This window comes from Scyliorhinus torazame, chromosome 4 (assembly GCF_047496885.1).
Source record: "Scyliorhinus torazame isolate Kashiwa2021f chromosome 4, sScyTor2.1, whole genome shotgun sequence".
Taxonomy (NCBI): Eukaryota; Metazoa; Chordata; class Chondrichthyes; order Carcharhiniformes; family Scyliorhinidae; genus Scyliorhinus; species Scyliorhinus torazame.
In genome coordinates, this window is record NC_092710.1 from 217,068,066 (window position 1) to 217,082,825 (window position 14,760).

Genomic DNA, 14,760 nt, shown 5'->3' on the forward strand with positions numbered 1-14,760 from the left:
ATGTTTTTTATTACTGAGCAATGTTGAAAGTATTTGGTAAAACAAGTAGCAGCTGAGAATCCACCATTCTTTCTCTGTTCTTTCATAACTCATATGTCCTTTATTCCTTGAAAATGTTGTGAAAGGCAGGAATAGATCTGATGTTTTGCAGGATAAAAAGATTGTGTGCAGCATAATCAAATGTGTTCTGTATGATACTTAACTGCTTGAGGTTTAATGTTGCCCTGAATATTGAATACACTTCTCTGTGATAGTAAATCCTCTAGATCAGGAATGAGCAAATTGGGAAGCATGTATCATCTAGATACAAAGGCCAACAGAGCATCCCCACCACGGGTTCACCCGTTGATAATGGTAGACCCAGAAGGTCCTGCCGCCAGTCAGTGGTAAGCCGACTGCGCCACTGCAATACACGTGGAAAATCCCCCAAAAAGAGAGTTTTGTTCTGTTTGTTCAGTAATTATGTTCATTAATTATGTTCTAAAATTGTATGACCTGAGAGTAGTGTACCTGGAACACATGTAGCCATCTGGGGTGGCCACTTACATTAAGAAACATGGACAGTTGCAAAGAAACAGAAATATGGAAAAATGGACAATGTAAGGTTCAGGCAGGCTCAGAGCCTGAATGTATATTTGTGAGCGAAGAATCCAGACAGCATCAAAACCCCCAACCGATTAGCATTTTGATGGCCCATCTCCGTAAGACAAAAGACTGAAACTTGAGCAACCGATACAACCCCAGATATTTTGGCGCCACTCCCTGTACTCAGGAAGCATCAACAACAGGGTCAATGACGCTTAGGACACACCCAGCCATCATGGCACCCGCCCCTTTATTGGCTCAAATCGAACACAGTGATCAAGAATTACCAAATTAGTGGGGTCCAAACTGAAGGACCACTCAAAAGAGAGCAAAACTCCCCAAGGATAAAGAGAGAGACCGCCATGCGTTTGATCTCTCTTGGACCTGGCGCTCTGGCAACGTCTACTTCCAATTGCAGCACCACCAGAAGCAAGTTCAAGTTCAACGCCCGCTACCAGACGGATGAGCCCAGCTGAACAGCAGTTACTTCTACAGACCCAGTAGATCCAGATTCGAACAAAGGCCACTTTTCCTCTGACCTAAGCCGGGTGCTTGAAGTTAAGTACAGGTTGTCATAGTCGATAGGTGTAGTTTAACTAGTAGTGTCTATGTTGCATGATTAATTGTGTGTGGAAATAAAGTACCATTGATCCTGAACTAACTAACTGGTGTTTGGCTCTTTGATCAGTGTCCGGTTGAACCTTGTGGTGGTATAATTTGATACCTGGTGACTCTGAGCAATATAATATCGATATCAAAAGAAAGAAGGGCAACCTTATTGACGGCCTTATTTACAGTATGTTAAAAAGCGACAGTTATTAACGGCTCTGGTGGGAACGCGACCCAGAAGTGACTGTGTCACTCCGAGAGAACCCACAAAACATTTGAATTGGAAATCCAAATTGGAAAAGTAAAAGAAACCACAAGCATAAGACCAGTATCGATCAAACCTCCAAAATTCGGAAATGTGTAATTTGCATGCGTACTAACAAGGGATATAAGGTAACCTCGATAGATTTTGTTGCGTGAAACCTTCGGGGGTTGCGTAAACCGGAAAATAGCTTGAGCCGTACCCGTTGTTTGCCCCACCGCTTTATTCCCCATTGTCCCAAATTCCCGGTAGAAACAGAGGTAATCGTAGAGATGGCAATGAAGGCAATGGAATGCCTTATGCATCCACAAGAACCCGAAGTCGCAATGACCAACAGAGCAGAACAATGTCCCATTTGGGAAGAGGAGATTAGAAAGTACCTAAAGGGGAAAAGATGGCCTCTGTGGTCTGAGTTTTGTGCGAATGAGGAAACAGGCCCTGGTAGTATAGGACAAACATGGTGGGACAACATGACCGAGATCCCCAAGAAGAGTTTGAGTAGAGTTCGTAAGCCGATGGCAATTGTGTCCTGTTTGGCACAATTGCGAAGCACAGAGGAGGTCGTGAGGACGCTCCGTCGACAGCTTGAGGAGAAGGAGAGGAGTAGAGAGGGAAATGTTAGCAAGTGTGAGAGAGTAAATGAGCAACTCCGAGAGCAGCTTGCGGCGGTCCAACTGTGGGCGGTCAGGACACTTCGCCCGAGATTGCAGGAGACCCCCACCACCAACTAGACTAGCCCCCAGATATGAAAGAGAACACCACCCACAGCAGCTACATGGTCCCAGCTGCCCCATGCAAACTGTGAGCGCTTACCCGCCACTTCTCATGGCAGGGACACCTCAGCAATGCCACTTCATTGTTGTTTCTCTCCTCCTTCCTCTCTTCTTCGGTCACACTACACTGACTCCTAATGCTAGTTACACTCCAGGCCAAATGTGATTTACGGTGTCCTATTCTCTGATGGAGCTTGCCCGCTTTCTTCTTTTGTTTGATTTTTAATGTTGAATGTTTCTCTCTTGTACTACTTTGTGTGTCGATCTCATGCAAAATTTCTTGATACAGTTAGGACTATTCCTTTGATGCCACATGGTAGTAAAGGGACAAGTTTGTCGTAAGTCCATAAATATTCAAATTCTTACCGTTCTTGTAAGGTCACTCAGGCAGTGGAGTAACAGCACTGATCCCCGCCCTGCCTGAGGACCCCCTATGTATTTGGTCAGCCAAGCTCGGGTAGTAGAGCAACGGCACTGATCACCGCCCTACATGGGGATTCCACCCATTCTTGCCCTGCCGCAGCTCATATGCACTCATTCGGAAAATTCTTTTCAAAACTCTTTTGCTGTTCTTTAAAAATGTGGTTTAAAGAATACACTTTGCCACAACTTTTGTTCCCTTTCCGGCGACCCTTCGGTTGCTAACCTCCGCCTGCTCCTTAAATGTTAAAACACTTGGTTGAAACGATTTTGCACTGGACGGAGAAATTGTCCGCCCACTCAGCCCATCAAACACAGGCTGCGAGAGTGCTCGCACTGTGACAGAATATTTTTTTTTCGGATGTCTTGTCTCCCAAATGGTTTTTTAAAAAAAATGAGGGAGTCACATATGGTGATGATTCTAAATGGGAAATTAACGTTAAAGAGAAACAGACAGTCAAACAAGATATTAAACAACAAGATAATAACAGATATTATGCTTGTACCCTAGGAAGATACGGAGATACCAGAAGACAGAGGAAGATACAGACAAGATGAAGATGAACCTGATGATCTGCATCATGATCGTCGTGGATCAATACAGTTTCGCGCGTTACTCGCCCCTACACCCCTCACCACACTGTGGGTTCTAGAAATCCCTCTAGTTAGGGGGCGGGATTCTCCAATCCCGCGGCAGAGTGTCCACGCCATCGTAAATGCTGTTGTGTTTTACGACGGCGTGAACGGGCCGGTCTCACGTCTAATTCTGGCCCCTACAGGGGACCAGCACGTCGCTGGAGCGGTTCGTGCCGCTCCAGCTGCAGATCCCGGCGCGAACTGGGCGCCGCGGGATCCACGTATGCGCAGTTGCGCCGGCGCCAACCAGGACTTGCGCATTGGCACCGGCACCAACGCGCGACCACCCAACACGATACCCCTAGCCCGGACACTACACCACACATAGACACAGCTATGGATACCCCCACATGATGTGATAATATCATAAAGTGGTATTCCCTTTCGTACAGTAGAAGCCCGATTGATTATAGCTATACTTTGCAGTGTCATCCAGACACTTAGACTTTGGAAATGGGGAAGGAGAGCCTCCCGCCCTCCAGTATACACACTCCGAGCCCCTTTTCTCGGACTCCAGCAAACCCCACACTCGTTCAGAACTTTTCCTCCCGAATAAATTCCGCGGTTTGTTTTTTAATAAAGTTACTTTCTCTGTAAATTGACATTAGTGTTAAGTGGGAATGTGATGCTGCTATTGTTTATGTTGTATTGTAATATAAGTTCTTTGGTTATTAGATAGCAGCATGAGTGTAGTTTAGTTAAGGACAGTTAGAGGTCCCCTTTTTTGTGTAAAGGAACTGAAATGTATGTTCAAATGAATTTTTAGAGATATGTGTTGTATTAGGGAAAACTTAGGTAAATATTTTGACCCATAGGACAGAGTAGGGTAGAACCTGTCCTTGAATGAGGGTACCCGGCATATCGGAGAACAGGAGAAGAATCAGTAGTGTAATCCTTCACGCTTCGTGTTGAGAATCAAGAGGACGGACTGTAGCCATCTGGGATGGCCACTTACAATAAGAATCATGGACAGTCGCAAAGAAACTGAAATATGGAAAAATGGACAATGTAAGGTTCAGGCAGGCTCAGAGCCTGAATGTATATTTGTGAGCGAAGAATCTAGACAATATCGAAACTCCCGACCGATTAGCATTTTGATGGCCCATCTCCATAAGACAGAAGACTGATACTTGAGCAACCGATACAACCCCAGACATTTCGGCGGCACTCCCTGTATTCAGGAAGCATCAACAACAGGGTCATTGACGCTTAGGACACGCCCCTTTATTGGCTCAAATCAAACACAATGATCAAGAATTACCCAATTAGTGGGGTCCAAACTGAAGGACCGCCCAAAAGAGCGCAAAGCTCCCCAAGGATAAAGAGAGAGACCGCCATGCATTTGATCTCTCTTGGAGCTGGCGCTCCGGCAACATCTACCACCAAGTGCAGCATCACCAGAAGCAAGTTCAAGTTCAACGCTCGCTACCAGACAGATGAGCCCAGCTGAGCAGCAGTTACTTCTCCAGACCCGATAGATCCAGATTCAAGCAAAGGCCACTGTTCCTCTGACCTAAGCCGGGAAGTTCAGTACAGGTTGTCATAGTTGATAGGTGTAGTTTAACTAGTAGTGTTTATGTTGCATGATTAATTGTGTGTGTAAATAAAGTACCATTGATCTTGACTAACTGGTGTTTGGCTCTTTGATCGGTGTCCAGTGGAACCTTGTGGTGGTATCATTTGATACCTGGCGACTCTGAACAATATAATATCGATATCCAAAGAAAGAAGGGCAACCTCACTGATTGCCATATTTACAGTAGGTAAAAAATGCAATACACACAACAACATGCCTCCATATTTAATAGAAATATAGGATGGGATTTACCAGCTGTTCGCGCCGGCATAATATTCTGGTCCCACCCATGGCGCATGGGTCTCCCGGCGATGAGGGTGCAGTCAACGGGAAATCCCGTCGACAACGGTGGGACCAGAAAATCCCACTGACGGTCCGCCACCTCCGCAGAAAAACACACGGCGGGTTGTACAGGAATTCCGCCCAACATGCAGGGAAAAAGCAGGGAATGATACTAAATCATAATGCTTGTTTGGGGAGCAAGTGCAGCCACAATGGACCAAATGGCCTGGTTCGTGCCGCTCCAGCTGCAGATCCCGGCGTGAACTGGGCGCCGTTCTAACCTGCTCTGGGCCGGCGGGACCTCGGCTCTTTTCCTAAGGTTGCTCAGCCCATATGGGCCAGAGATTCGGCGGGCCCGCCGTGTAGAGCGGCCCGCGACCGGCGCCGTGCCAACCACGCTGGCACCGATTCTCCGCACGGCGGAGAATCGCGTCAGGGCGGTGTGGCGCAATTCGTGCGGCCTGCCGGCGATTCTCCGACCCGGTGCAGGGTCGGAGAATCCCGCCCGGGATTCTAGGAGCATGAGCAAAGGTTGTAAAACAGTAGAATGAATTTATCAGCTGTGGGTGACCAGGAGCAGAGCAATTTTGACTGTGAAGTCAGATTCCCAACACTGGGTGTCAAGTAAGAAATGTATTTTTAACAGACATGTGCAGACATGGATGGTGTTCTATAATCAAGATACTTGAATACAATATGCCAGGACTAACTTTATGCATTAAAGGGGTGTTATAATCTGCCTGAATGTTATTGGCTGGGGACTATTGGGTATCCCAAAATGTACTATAGGGACAATTAACGAAATAGAAGAACAAAAATAAACGGAAGAATAAATTAAAAGGGGCCGTTCCTAATTGGAGCTTGGGTATCCCACACTATATTTTAGTTTATTGACAACTCGACAATAAAAAAGAGGCAGCAACATGCAAAAACAACATTGTCACGAAAAACAGTAATATGCCTAAAGCATTTACAAGACACAGAAACTACCAACTCCCAAGCCAGTACACACACACACACTACCACCCCCTGGCCCCAACGGTAGCCCCACATCAGCAGAAAGGCGCCTAATGAGCAGCACATACCACTGGAAAAGGACACACCGGTATAGGGCAAAGTTTGAGAAAGAGAGTACAGTCCTCCCCTCCCAAGAAGGGGCCACAGTTCAATCCAAAACAAAACAGGCCACCAGCTACAAAGCCAGCATATGGCCACTTCTCTCCCCATCCCCAGCCCTTCCCAATGGCAGCCGCACATCAATGGAAAGGCACCCAACTGAACAGCACAGACAACTGGAAAAGAACACACTGATACGCAGCATGGCAGAAAAGTGGGAGAGAGAGAGAGAGGGATCTCCTTTCATAAAAACAAATACAGAGCAAACACAAGAAATCCCATAAACAATTAAATTCAAGTCAAAGCTGCCAGCACTCAAACCAGTACATGCCCTCTTTCCCAACCCTCCGCCAACTCCAGCAACAGCCCAACGTCGGTGAAGAGGCCCGCAAGCAGCTCAGTTCACCGGGAAGGGACAGGCAGTGTGCAGTTGAGGAGAGAGAAAGAGAACACTCCTTCTCCTCACTAGCACCGGGAGGGACCCCTCAAGTGCACAGAAGCAGGGGGGCCGCAACTGGTGAACACCCAGCACCAAGCCCAAAATAACAATACACAACAAAAATACAATAATCCCCCAACAATAAAACAAAGAACAAAGAACAAACAAAGAACAAAGAACAAAGAAATGTACAGCACAGGAACAGGCCCTTCGGCCCTCCAAGCCCGTGCCGACCATGCTGCCCGACTAAATTACAATCTTCTACACTTCCTGGGTCCGTATCCTTCTATTCCCATCCTATTCAAAACACAACCAACATCAGTACAGACAGAACACATAGCCGACTGGGCCACCACCCCACAATCCTCATATCCTGGCCTCCTGGCATCCGGTCTCCAGACTGATACACCATCAATAATAGACGACGAGTGATAAACATAACTGAGACTTTAATACACTAAACAGCAAGCCTCCTGCCTCTGGACCCGAACTGGGTCCGGAGGCGGAGACTTGCCACTTTTATACAGAAGCCTGAGGGGAGGAGCCACAGGCGGAGCCAGCCTGGACAAGCCCAGGCATGTACAATACAGCACAGTGAATATAAAACAATAACATGGTTCACCACACAGACACCATCCAGTCCAAAACTGCAAAAGTGAGTCCATTCCACTCCACTTTCAGCCCGACAGCAGGCCAACCAAAATCCACCCCGTATTCCACTCCCAGCCGATAAGCAGAAAGGCGGCCAGTGACAAGTACGAGTCCCAGGCGTGGCAACTGCAGACAAGCACTCTCCTCTCGCTCCCCCGCAAGCAACTGGCAGCAGCAACAGACCTCCCTTCCCCCCCCCCCCCGCTCTCATTCAACCGGGCGTAGCACTGTTCCCGCTTGCCGTGGTCCAGGCTTCAAAGTCCGGAATAGGCAGCCAGCATACAGAATAACACACCAGGTCCAGAAGCAGGGTTACAGCCAGAGGCAGCAGGAGCTCAGAGAAAGATTCCCCTCCAACATCTCAGAGCATGAGCTACTCGGGTAGAGCGTGAGCTCCCCCAATGAGGAGGGCAGAGAAATCATTAGCAGTTTCACCTGCATAAATAGAGCTGACCACTGTGGTACCAGCCACAGGAGTAAAGCAGTGGTGAAGTACTACTGCTGCTGTATATATAAAATTATAAATAAAGTTATTTTCTTTTAACTACAAACTCATGCTGGATTCTTCGAGGCCCTCACAAAAAGGGTGGACACTCTTTTTTAAACAAGCCATATGAAACATGAGTCCCCCCCAGTAGTAGGGAATCTATTGTTTAAAAAAAAACCTGCAATTCTATTTCAAATTTCTCATCATTTTTCCTTGTCAGTAGTAAAGCCCAAAATAAAAAGTGAGTGATTTGTTTTACAATGATTTAATGTTTTTCAATAATTTATTTTTGGGATTAGAACTTTCATTCTTTGCAAATGCTGTGGAGTTGAATGAGCTGCTGGTAATTACAAAGAGTGCGTGAATGGTTTGTTTACAACTGTTTTAATCGTCTGATAACTTTTTCAGTGAATGGTTAAAAGTTATTTGAATTAAATTTGCAACATTTTTCTATCTGACTCAACATCGCAACAAAGCCAACAATTATCTCTATATAAGTATATCGCATTCGGGCAGCACGGTGGCGCAGTGAGTTAGCCCTGCAGCCTCAAGGTGCCGAGGTCCCAGGTTCGATTCCGGCTCTGGGTCACTGTCCGTTTGGAGTTTGCACATTCTCCCTGTGTTTGCGTGGGTTTCACCCCCACTACCCAAGGATGTGCAGGGTAGGTGGATTGGCCACGCTAAATTGCCCCTTAATTGGAAAAAATGAATTGGGTACTCTAAATTTATTGAAAAGAAAGTATGTCGCACTATGCCTCGTGTAGAAGAATGATGACGTCTGGGAGCCTCAATCAGTTGAATTCCAGTTTTTGGCCCACAAGCTTGGTTTTCAATGTGTTACATTTCAAAATGGAGATAATTGACAGTCAAATTAGGATTTCACTTGTGTTCCAATCAACATCATAACTATATGATAATTAAATTAATTAGCATCTGATCCAAATTTCCCGGGCTGGATTTTCGATTTTCAGGCTATGTCATGACGAAAGTGGGAGAGGTGGCGTTTTGTGACAGGAAATTCAGCGCAAAATGGCCACCAATCCACCGTTTGGTGGGGGCCAGTAGGCAAGCATTATAGAGCACCCGGCTCTAGCTGCCGATAAGGCCCGGAGAATTGCCGGGTCCGTGGCCGCGCATGCGCACGGCGATGGCCTGCAGCGGCTGCACCATGCAACGTGGCGCCGGCCGGACGCGGACCTGGCCGGCAAAATAGTGACCCCTCCTGTGGCCGGTTTGCGACCCTCGGATCACCCCCCAACAGTGCCCCCAGCCCCTGTCAAAGTCCCCCCTGCCCACGGTTCGGCCCTCGCACGACTGTGTGGTGGCGCTGAACTGAGTCTGCAGCCACCACGCCTAGTTCCCGACAAATGATAGCACACGCGACCGACGCTGTCGGGAACTCAGCTGGTCGGGGGCGAAGCATCGAGGGGAGGGCCCCTGGCAACATCCTGAGGCCGTCGATATGGCGTGCTGCGTACTTCTAGAGTATGCTGCTTTGGAGGGGGCTTCCCGAAAGCCAACCCTGATTTGGTCAGAAACGTTGATTCTCTGGCCGATCGCCAAACGCGATTTCGGCGTCGGCAACCGAGCTCTTTACAAAACCCGTCTGGTCTGCCGAAGTTGGATTCTTGGAATGCAATGCTGAAGCAACATTTCATTCTTTAAACATTTGTATGAACAATGAAAGTAGTTCCTGTTACTCACAAGAGGTTTTCACTGCTGCAGAAAGAATTGGAGAAAATGCTGGAAAATCACAGCAGGTCTGGCAGCATCTGTAAGGAGAGAAAATAGCTCACGTTTCGAGTCCAGAGGACGGACCCTTTGTAAAAGCTTTGACAGACCTGCTGAGATTTTCCAGCATTTTCTCTTTTGGTTTCAGATTCCAGCATCCACAGTAATATGCTTTTATTAGAAAGTTTAATCTATGCTTGGAGTGTTGACTCTGGTCAATATTGCATTTCTCAGCTTTAATTTGGATTGCACAGTCTCCAAAGTAAAATAAAATATGCAAAGTTTAGTAACTCCTATGTTTTCAATCCACTTTATACTAAGAAAACCTCTTGTTCAGGCTAGTTGATTAAATTGTGATGGTAGGCAGCCAGCTTTATAAAATTAATTGCTGATTGCCTTCTTTTCTATCTGTATGTCCTTGAGCTGAGGTGTAGAATCCATGATTTGCACACAGCACTGGAGCTGACAGTGGTTGGATGATGAATTAAAAATACAATTGGAATAAATGTTTTCACCTGACCTTAAAAACAACAGGTTGTGGGTGTGACTAGCTGTTTTTTAAGGGAATGTTACTTCCTCATTATTAACGATTGCATGTACAATAATAATACATCAAAATATGAGACTAATATAAATATTTATATTTTTTCAGAGGCAGAAATCGTGAAGCGAACAAAACCAAAAGCTACAGAGAAAGGTACACAAAAATTAATCCAATTTGATATTTAAATGTGGTTCTAATCTTGCAGCTCTTCTTTATTCCAAGGCTAAATGTATAAAACTACCAGTGCATCTCTGGGTTTGGATGGGATATAATATCTCGCAATCTGGACTCTTCCTCTTGGCACTGGAAAGAAAAGGGAGATTAGACCAGTTAAACCAGTGATTATCTCCAAGGTGAAAAGTCTAAAAATCATTTGAAAATCTTGCAATTGAAAGGTACAATTATTAGCCAAACTATGTTCCGAATAAAGACTGGCAAGCTTATCTGTTGGACAGTTTGAGTATTACATGAACATTGGTAATTCATTTATGGAATCCACACTTGTTAGTTTGCTTGCTGCACCCCAAAAAGTGACAGTAAGAAAAAGATGCACAAACAGCACCTGTAATTAATCCAGCTTTACAGTTTGTAATTTAGAATTTGGTCAATGGTGTAAATGGTTGATATTGGGACAACTACACATTATTGGGGCCGGGCCGGAGAATTGCCTCAACCACGCCACGATGACCCGACGCTAGCGCGTGATTCTCCGAGGTGCGGAGAATCGGCACCATTTGCGCCGGCGCATTTGGCGCGGCACCGGCTGCGGGCCATTGGAATTGGCGGAGCCGCCGATTCTCCGGCCCGGGTGGGCCGGTGGCTGCGCCGATACGACAGAGTCCCACCGGCGCCGTTCACCGCTGGTCGCTGCCGGCGGGAACTCTGCGGGAATGGTCGGGGGGCGGCTGTGGGGGGGGAGGGGGGCTCCTTCACCGGGGGCCTCCGATGGGGTCTGGCCCGTGATCGGGGCCCACCCATCAGTGGGCCAGCCTCTCCCCCACCGGGCCTACTTTCTGGCGTGGCTTGCCCCTGAACACCGATTCTATCTTGAGTCAGGGCTGGAGCGCTAAAGAAGTCCCCCACGCATGCGCAGGATGGCGCGGCCCAACTGCGCATGTGCGGGTTTGCGTGGCACCCATTTGGCACCGCGAAAGGAGGCTGGAGCAGCGTGAACCGCTCCAGCGCCGTGCTGGCCCTCTGTGGGGCCAGAATCATATGTAACCGGGCCCGGTTCACGCCATTGTGAAACGCGACGGCGTTCACGATGGCGCGATCTCTTGGGCCCAATATTGGAGATTGCCCCTATATATCTCCCCTGATTTGCACTTCTGTTAATATCAAGAGATACAGTATGGTGAGAGATATTTATGTGACAGAGGTAGATTTTTAAAAATAAATTTAGAGTACCCAATTATTATTTTTTTCCAATTAAGGGGCAATTTAGCATGGCAATCCACCTAACCTGCACATCTTTGGGTTGTGAGGGTCAAACCCACGCAGACATGGGGAGAATGTGCAAACTTCACACTGACAGTGACCCAGGACCAGGATTCAAACCCGGGTCCTCAGCGCCGCAGTCCCAGTGCTAACCACTGCGCCACATGCTGCCCTAGAGGTAGATATTTAAGGGACAGTGAGAGATAATTAAGAGATAGTGAGAGATATTTAAGAGACAGTGAAAGATATTTAAGAAACAGTGAGAGATATAAGAGATATAAGAGATAGAGTGTGGTGAGACACTTAAGGAGCAGTTGAATCCATGTTGCCCATTTTAGACCATCAGCTAGAGTGGGAAGGCTGAATTTTCCTGGCCTGCTGTAGATCGGATGGAGGTGTGGGACTAGGAGAATAGGGGGAAAGGCTGCATTGGGATGGCTCCCTGACATATTCTCGCCCACCGGGGAGGTTTACCCGGAGTGCATGGGAAACTGGATAGGCTACCTATATCAATGATGTGTCCAGCCAATTAACATGATTACAGCTCCAAATAAGTACAATTTTGTGGCCTCGCCTTCATTTTTTCACCAGTGGTGTGGAGATGGCTTCACTTTGGAAAGACAGAGGATTTTTGCAACGATGAGCTTCATTTGCCTAATGATAGGGCTGCAAGTAGGAAAGACCGCAGTTGTGGCTCAAATGAATTTCCCCCTCCAATCCAATGGCCCTGACAGATTTTGATCCTCATCAGTTTTTAATACCACAAACAACTCATCATGCCAGTCCACAAGCTTGAATTCTCCATGTTGACACCCTGGTGCTTCTCAACCTACCTCATCAGTGCCCATCTCTCCAGTAGTGCTACTGAGGTTCCAGAACTGCCAGCCTTTTGATTGGGCTAAAGTACAAGAGAGGCTAATTAAGTGGCCAGGTCCTGGAAGGTTGCACCAGCTTCTGGCAAGTGAGCTTTTGAGAGCCCGACTTGGTCCCGACATTAGCGTCCCAAAGTCCACAATAAAATCCAACCATTAATTTATGACATTGAGTGCTATCCACCATCCTGACTTGGAGCGATATGACTGTTCCTTCTCTGACGCTGAGTCAAAATCCTGGAACTCCTTCCCTCGCCAGCGTAGCTGACATGCGAGGAAATAATATTTTTTTAAATTCATGAAACTGCTTTTAAACAATGTGCTAGGCATAAACATTACCAATTAAAAGAGGAAATTTGTGAGATCACCATACAAAGACAGAATAGTTTAGTATCAATAATAAACATTATTTTTCAAAATTCTATTGACATTTTTACCTCAAGTGTTCATTTTGCTTTTCTTAAACAGCAGTAAAGCTAACTGCAACAAGTGAGTACCTTTAATGAGATTTTAATCTTGCTGTTTGTTGTAGAGTTAAATGGTTGGCTTGTACAGGAAACCTGGCATGAATTTTCATTTTACAGCACTTGTGATTTTTTTGGATAGTTTTGAAAAATGAATTGAGAGCTCGGTTGCTTCTCATTTATTTATATAATAAATATATACACAAGATGCGCAGGGCTTCAATATTTCACCAGGAACTGAAGACTTTCTACACTTTACTGCAATATGGCAGTTTTGTTAGGACTTTTAAATAATAATGACCAAACTCCTCGGCCGGGATTCTCCATTGCCCAACGCCGATATTGTAATCGGCGATCAGGCGGAGAATCAACTCCGACGCCCAAATCGCGACAGGCGCCTGTTTGACTCCGGTTTGCGAGTCTCTGCCCACTCCAAAATGGCGTCATTGCATTGCAAGGCGTGCGCTATTGCAACGCCGTTGGCCCGATGGGCTGAGTTCCCGATGGCGTGGGACATGTGTGGTCTCAGCGGTCGGGAATCCGGCGTTGCGACTGCGCACTGTGTCCAGCGCTGCCGCACCTGGCCGGTATCGATGCTGCTGACCGGAGGGGCCTTCCACATTGGCTGGGGGACTGGTGGGGGTTGGCCGGGGTGGCCTGTGGGGTCACGGATGGTGGGTCTGGTCCGTGCACGGCCAGCGTCATGTTGTACGGAGCGACTGCTGCAGGTCGTTCTGTGCGTATGCGCGGCCATGGACTCAACCATTCTCCAGCCATTTTCGGCGCGGGAGCCGGGAGTTTCACCCCGCTGCTGCTAGCCCCTCAACGGTCCCGGAATCGGTGAGGGGTTGGTGCCGATTTTGGCGTCGTAAAATGCCCGCAAGTTCTCTGAAATGGAGAATCCAGACCCTCATTTAAGCTCAATTTAACAAGATATGCGCTCATTGATACAAACATGTCTTGTGTATCTAAACTGATCTTATGCAGCCTCACTATGATGAAATTATGCTTGTGGATTGGCATGTTGAATTTCCAGTGTACTACATTTCATTGTGGAGACGACAGTTAAAAGGAGGCTTGGTGCGGCTAACACCAGTATCATAAAAATATAATAATTATATTAATTATATTATAATCTAAATTGCATGTTCATTGAGTGAACTGCATTTCTGGTTCTCACTTCATTCCCAAAAAGTACCTCATGATTTATGCTCTCAACTGCTGATGTTAGATTATTCGGGCTAAATTTCCACAGCAACTGTTCACACCTTTCAACATTTATAGATAGGTGTGAAAGTTATTTGTTGCTACCACACTGTGCATTTCAGTGTACCTACTGTAAAAGACCTTTTTTTTTAAAAAAATGCCCATATTTTACATATTAGCTTTGTGAAGATGTGCACATTGAATTTGGTTCATGATAACTGTTCCCGAGTGTTATGGTGGCCATGAAAGTCACAGGGGATCGTCAATAGATCTCCCTGTGGACTTTGTGGAATATGAATTCTCCTATCGAGTGGGCAGTAGCTCAGCCAATAGGAGGTGTGTGGTGGGAGCTTAAAATCCATTCTTCCAACCCAGATCGGCATTTCCATGGGGCCCCGGACTTGGACACATGTGTTGCAAGCTGTGGTAGTGGCCTTTTTGTTACTGCAGTAAAAGGATTTGTTGGTGGAAAACTGGCCTTGGCAAAGTTATTACATTGGTGACAAGAAGTGAAAACAAGTTTCCGAGTAACTTACAGAATTGAAAATGAGCGGCTTCTCCATTAAGAAACAAAATGCCTCTGTCGGTAAGCCCAACCTGGCGTTAAAGGAAAAGACTGGGCCCAACACACGGAACGCATGCATTACTTCCTCTGGGCTATTAGAATTTT

The 14,760-nt window shown here is 46.6% G+C and overlaps 1 protein-coding gene across 50 annotated transcripts in view; it reads left to right on the forward strand.

Moving 5' to 3' along the window:
• The window catches only part of LOC140410753 (uncharacterized), a 526,658-nt gene that overhangs the window by 393,788 nt on the left and 118,110 nt on the right, over window positions 1–14,760 (forward strand). For 39 of the 50 annotated variants that reach the window (XM_072499281.1, XM_072499289.1, XM_072499294.1 and 36 more), the window contains 2 exons: window positions 10,220–10,264; window positions 12,889–12,909. In XM_072499281.1, coding sequence (XP_072355382.1) covers window positions 10,220–10,264; window positions 12,889–12,909 — 66 coding nt within the window. The remainder of the gene's footprint in view (window positions 1–10,219; window positions 10,265–12,888; window positions 12,910–14,760) is intronic. The other 11 variants (XM_072499285.1, XM_072499301.1, XM_072499287.1 and 8 more) reach the window with 1 other exon arrangement.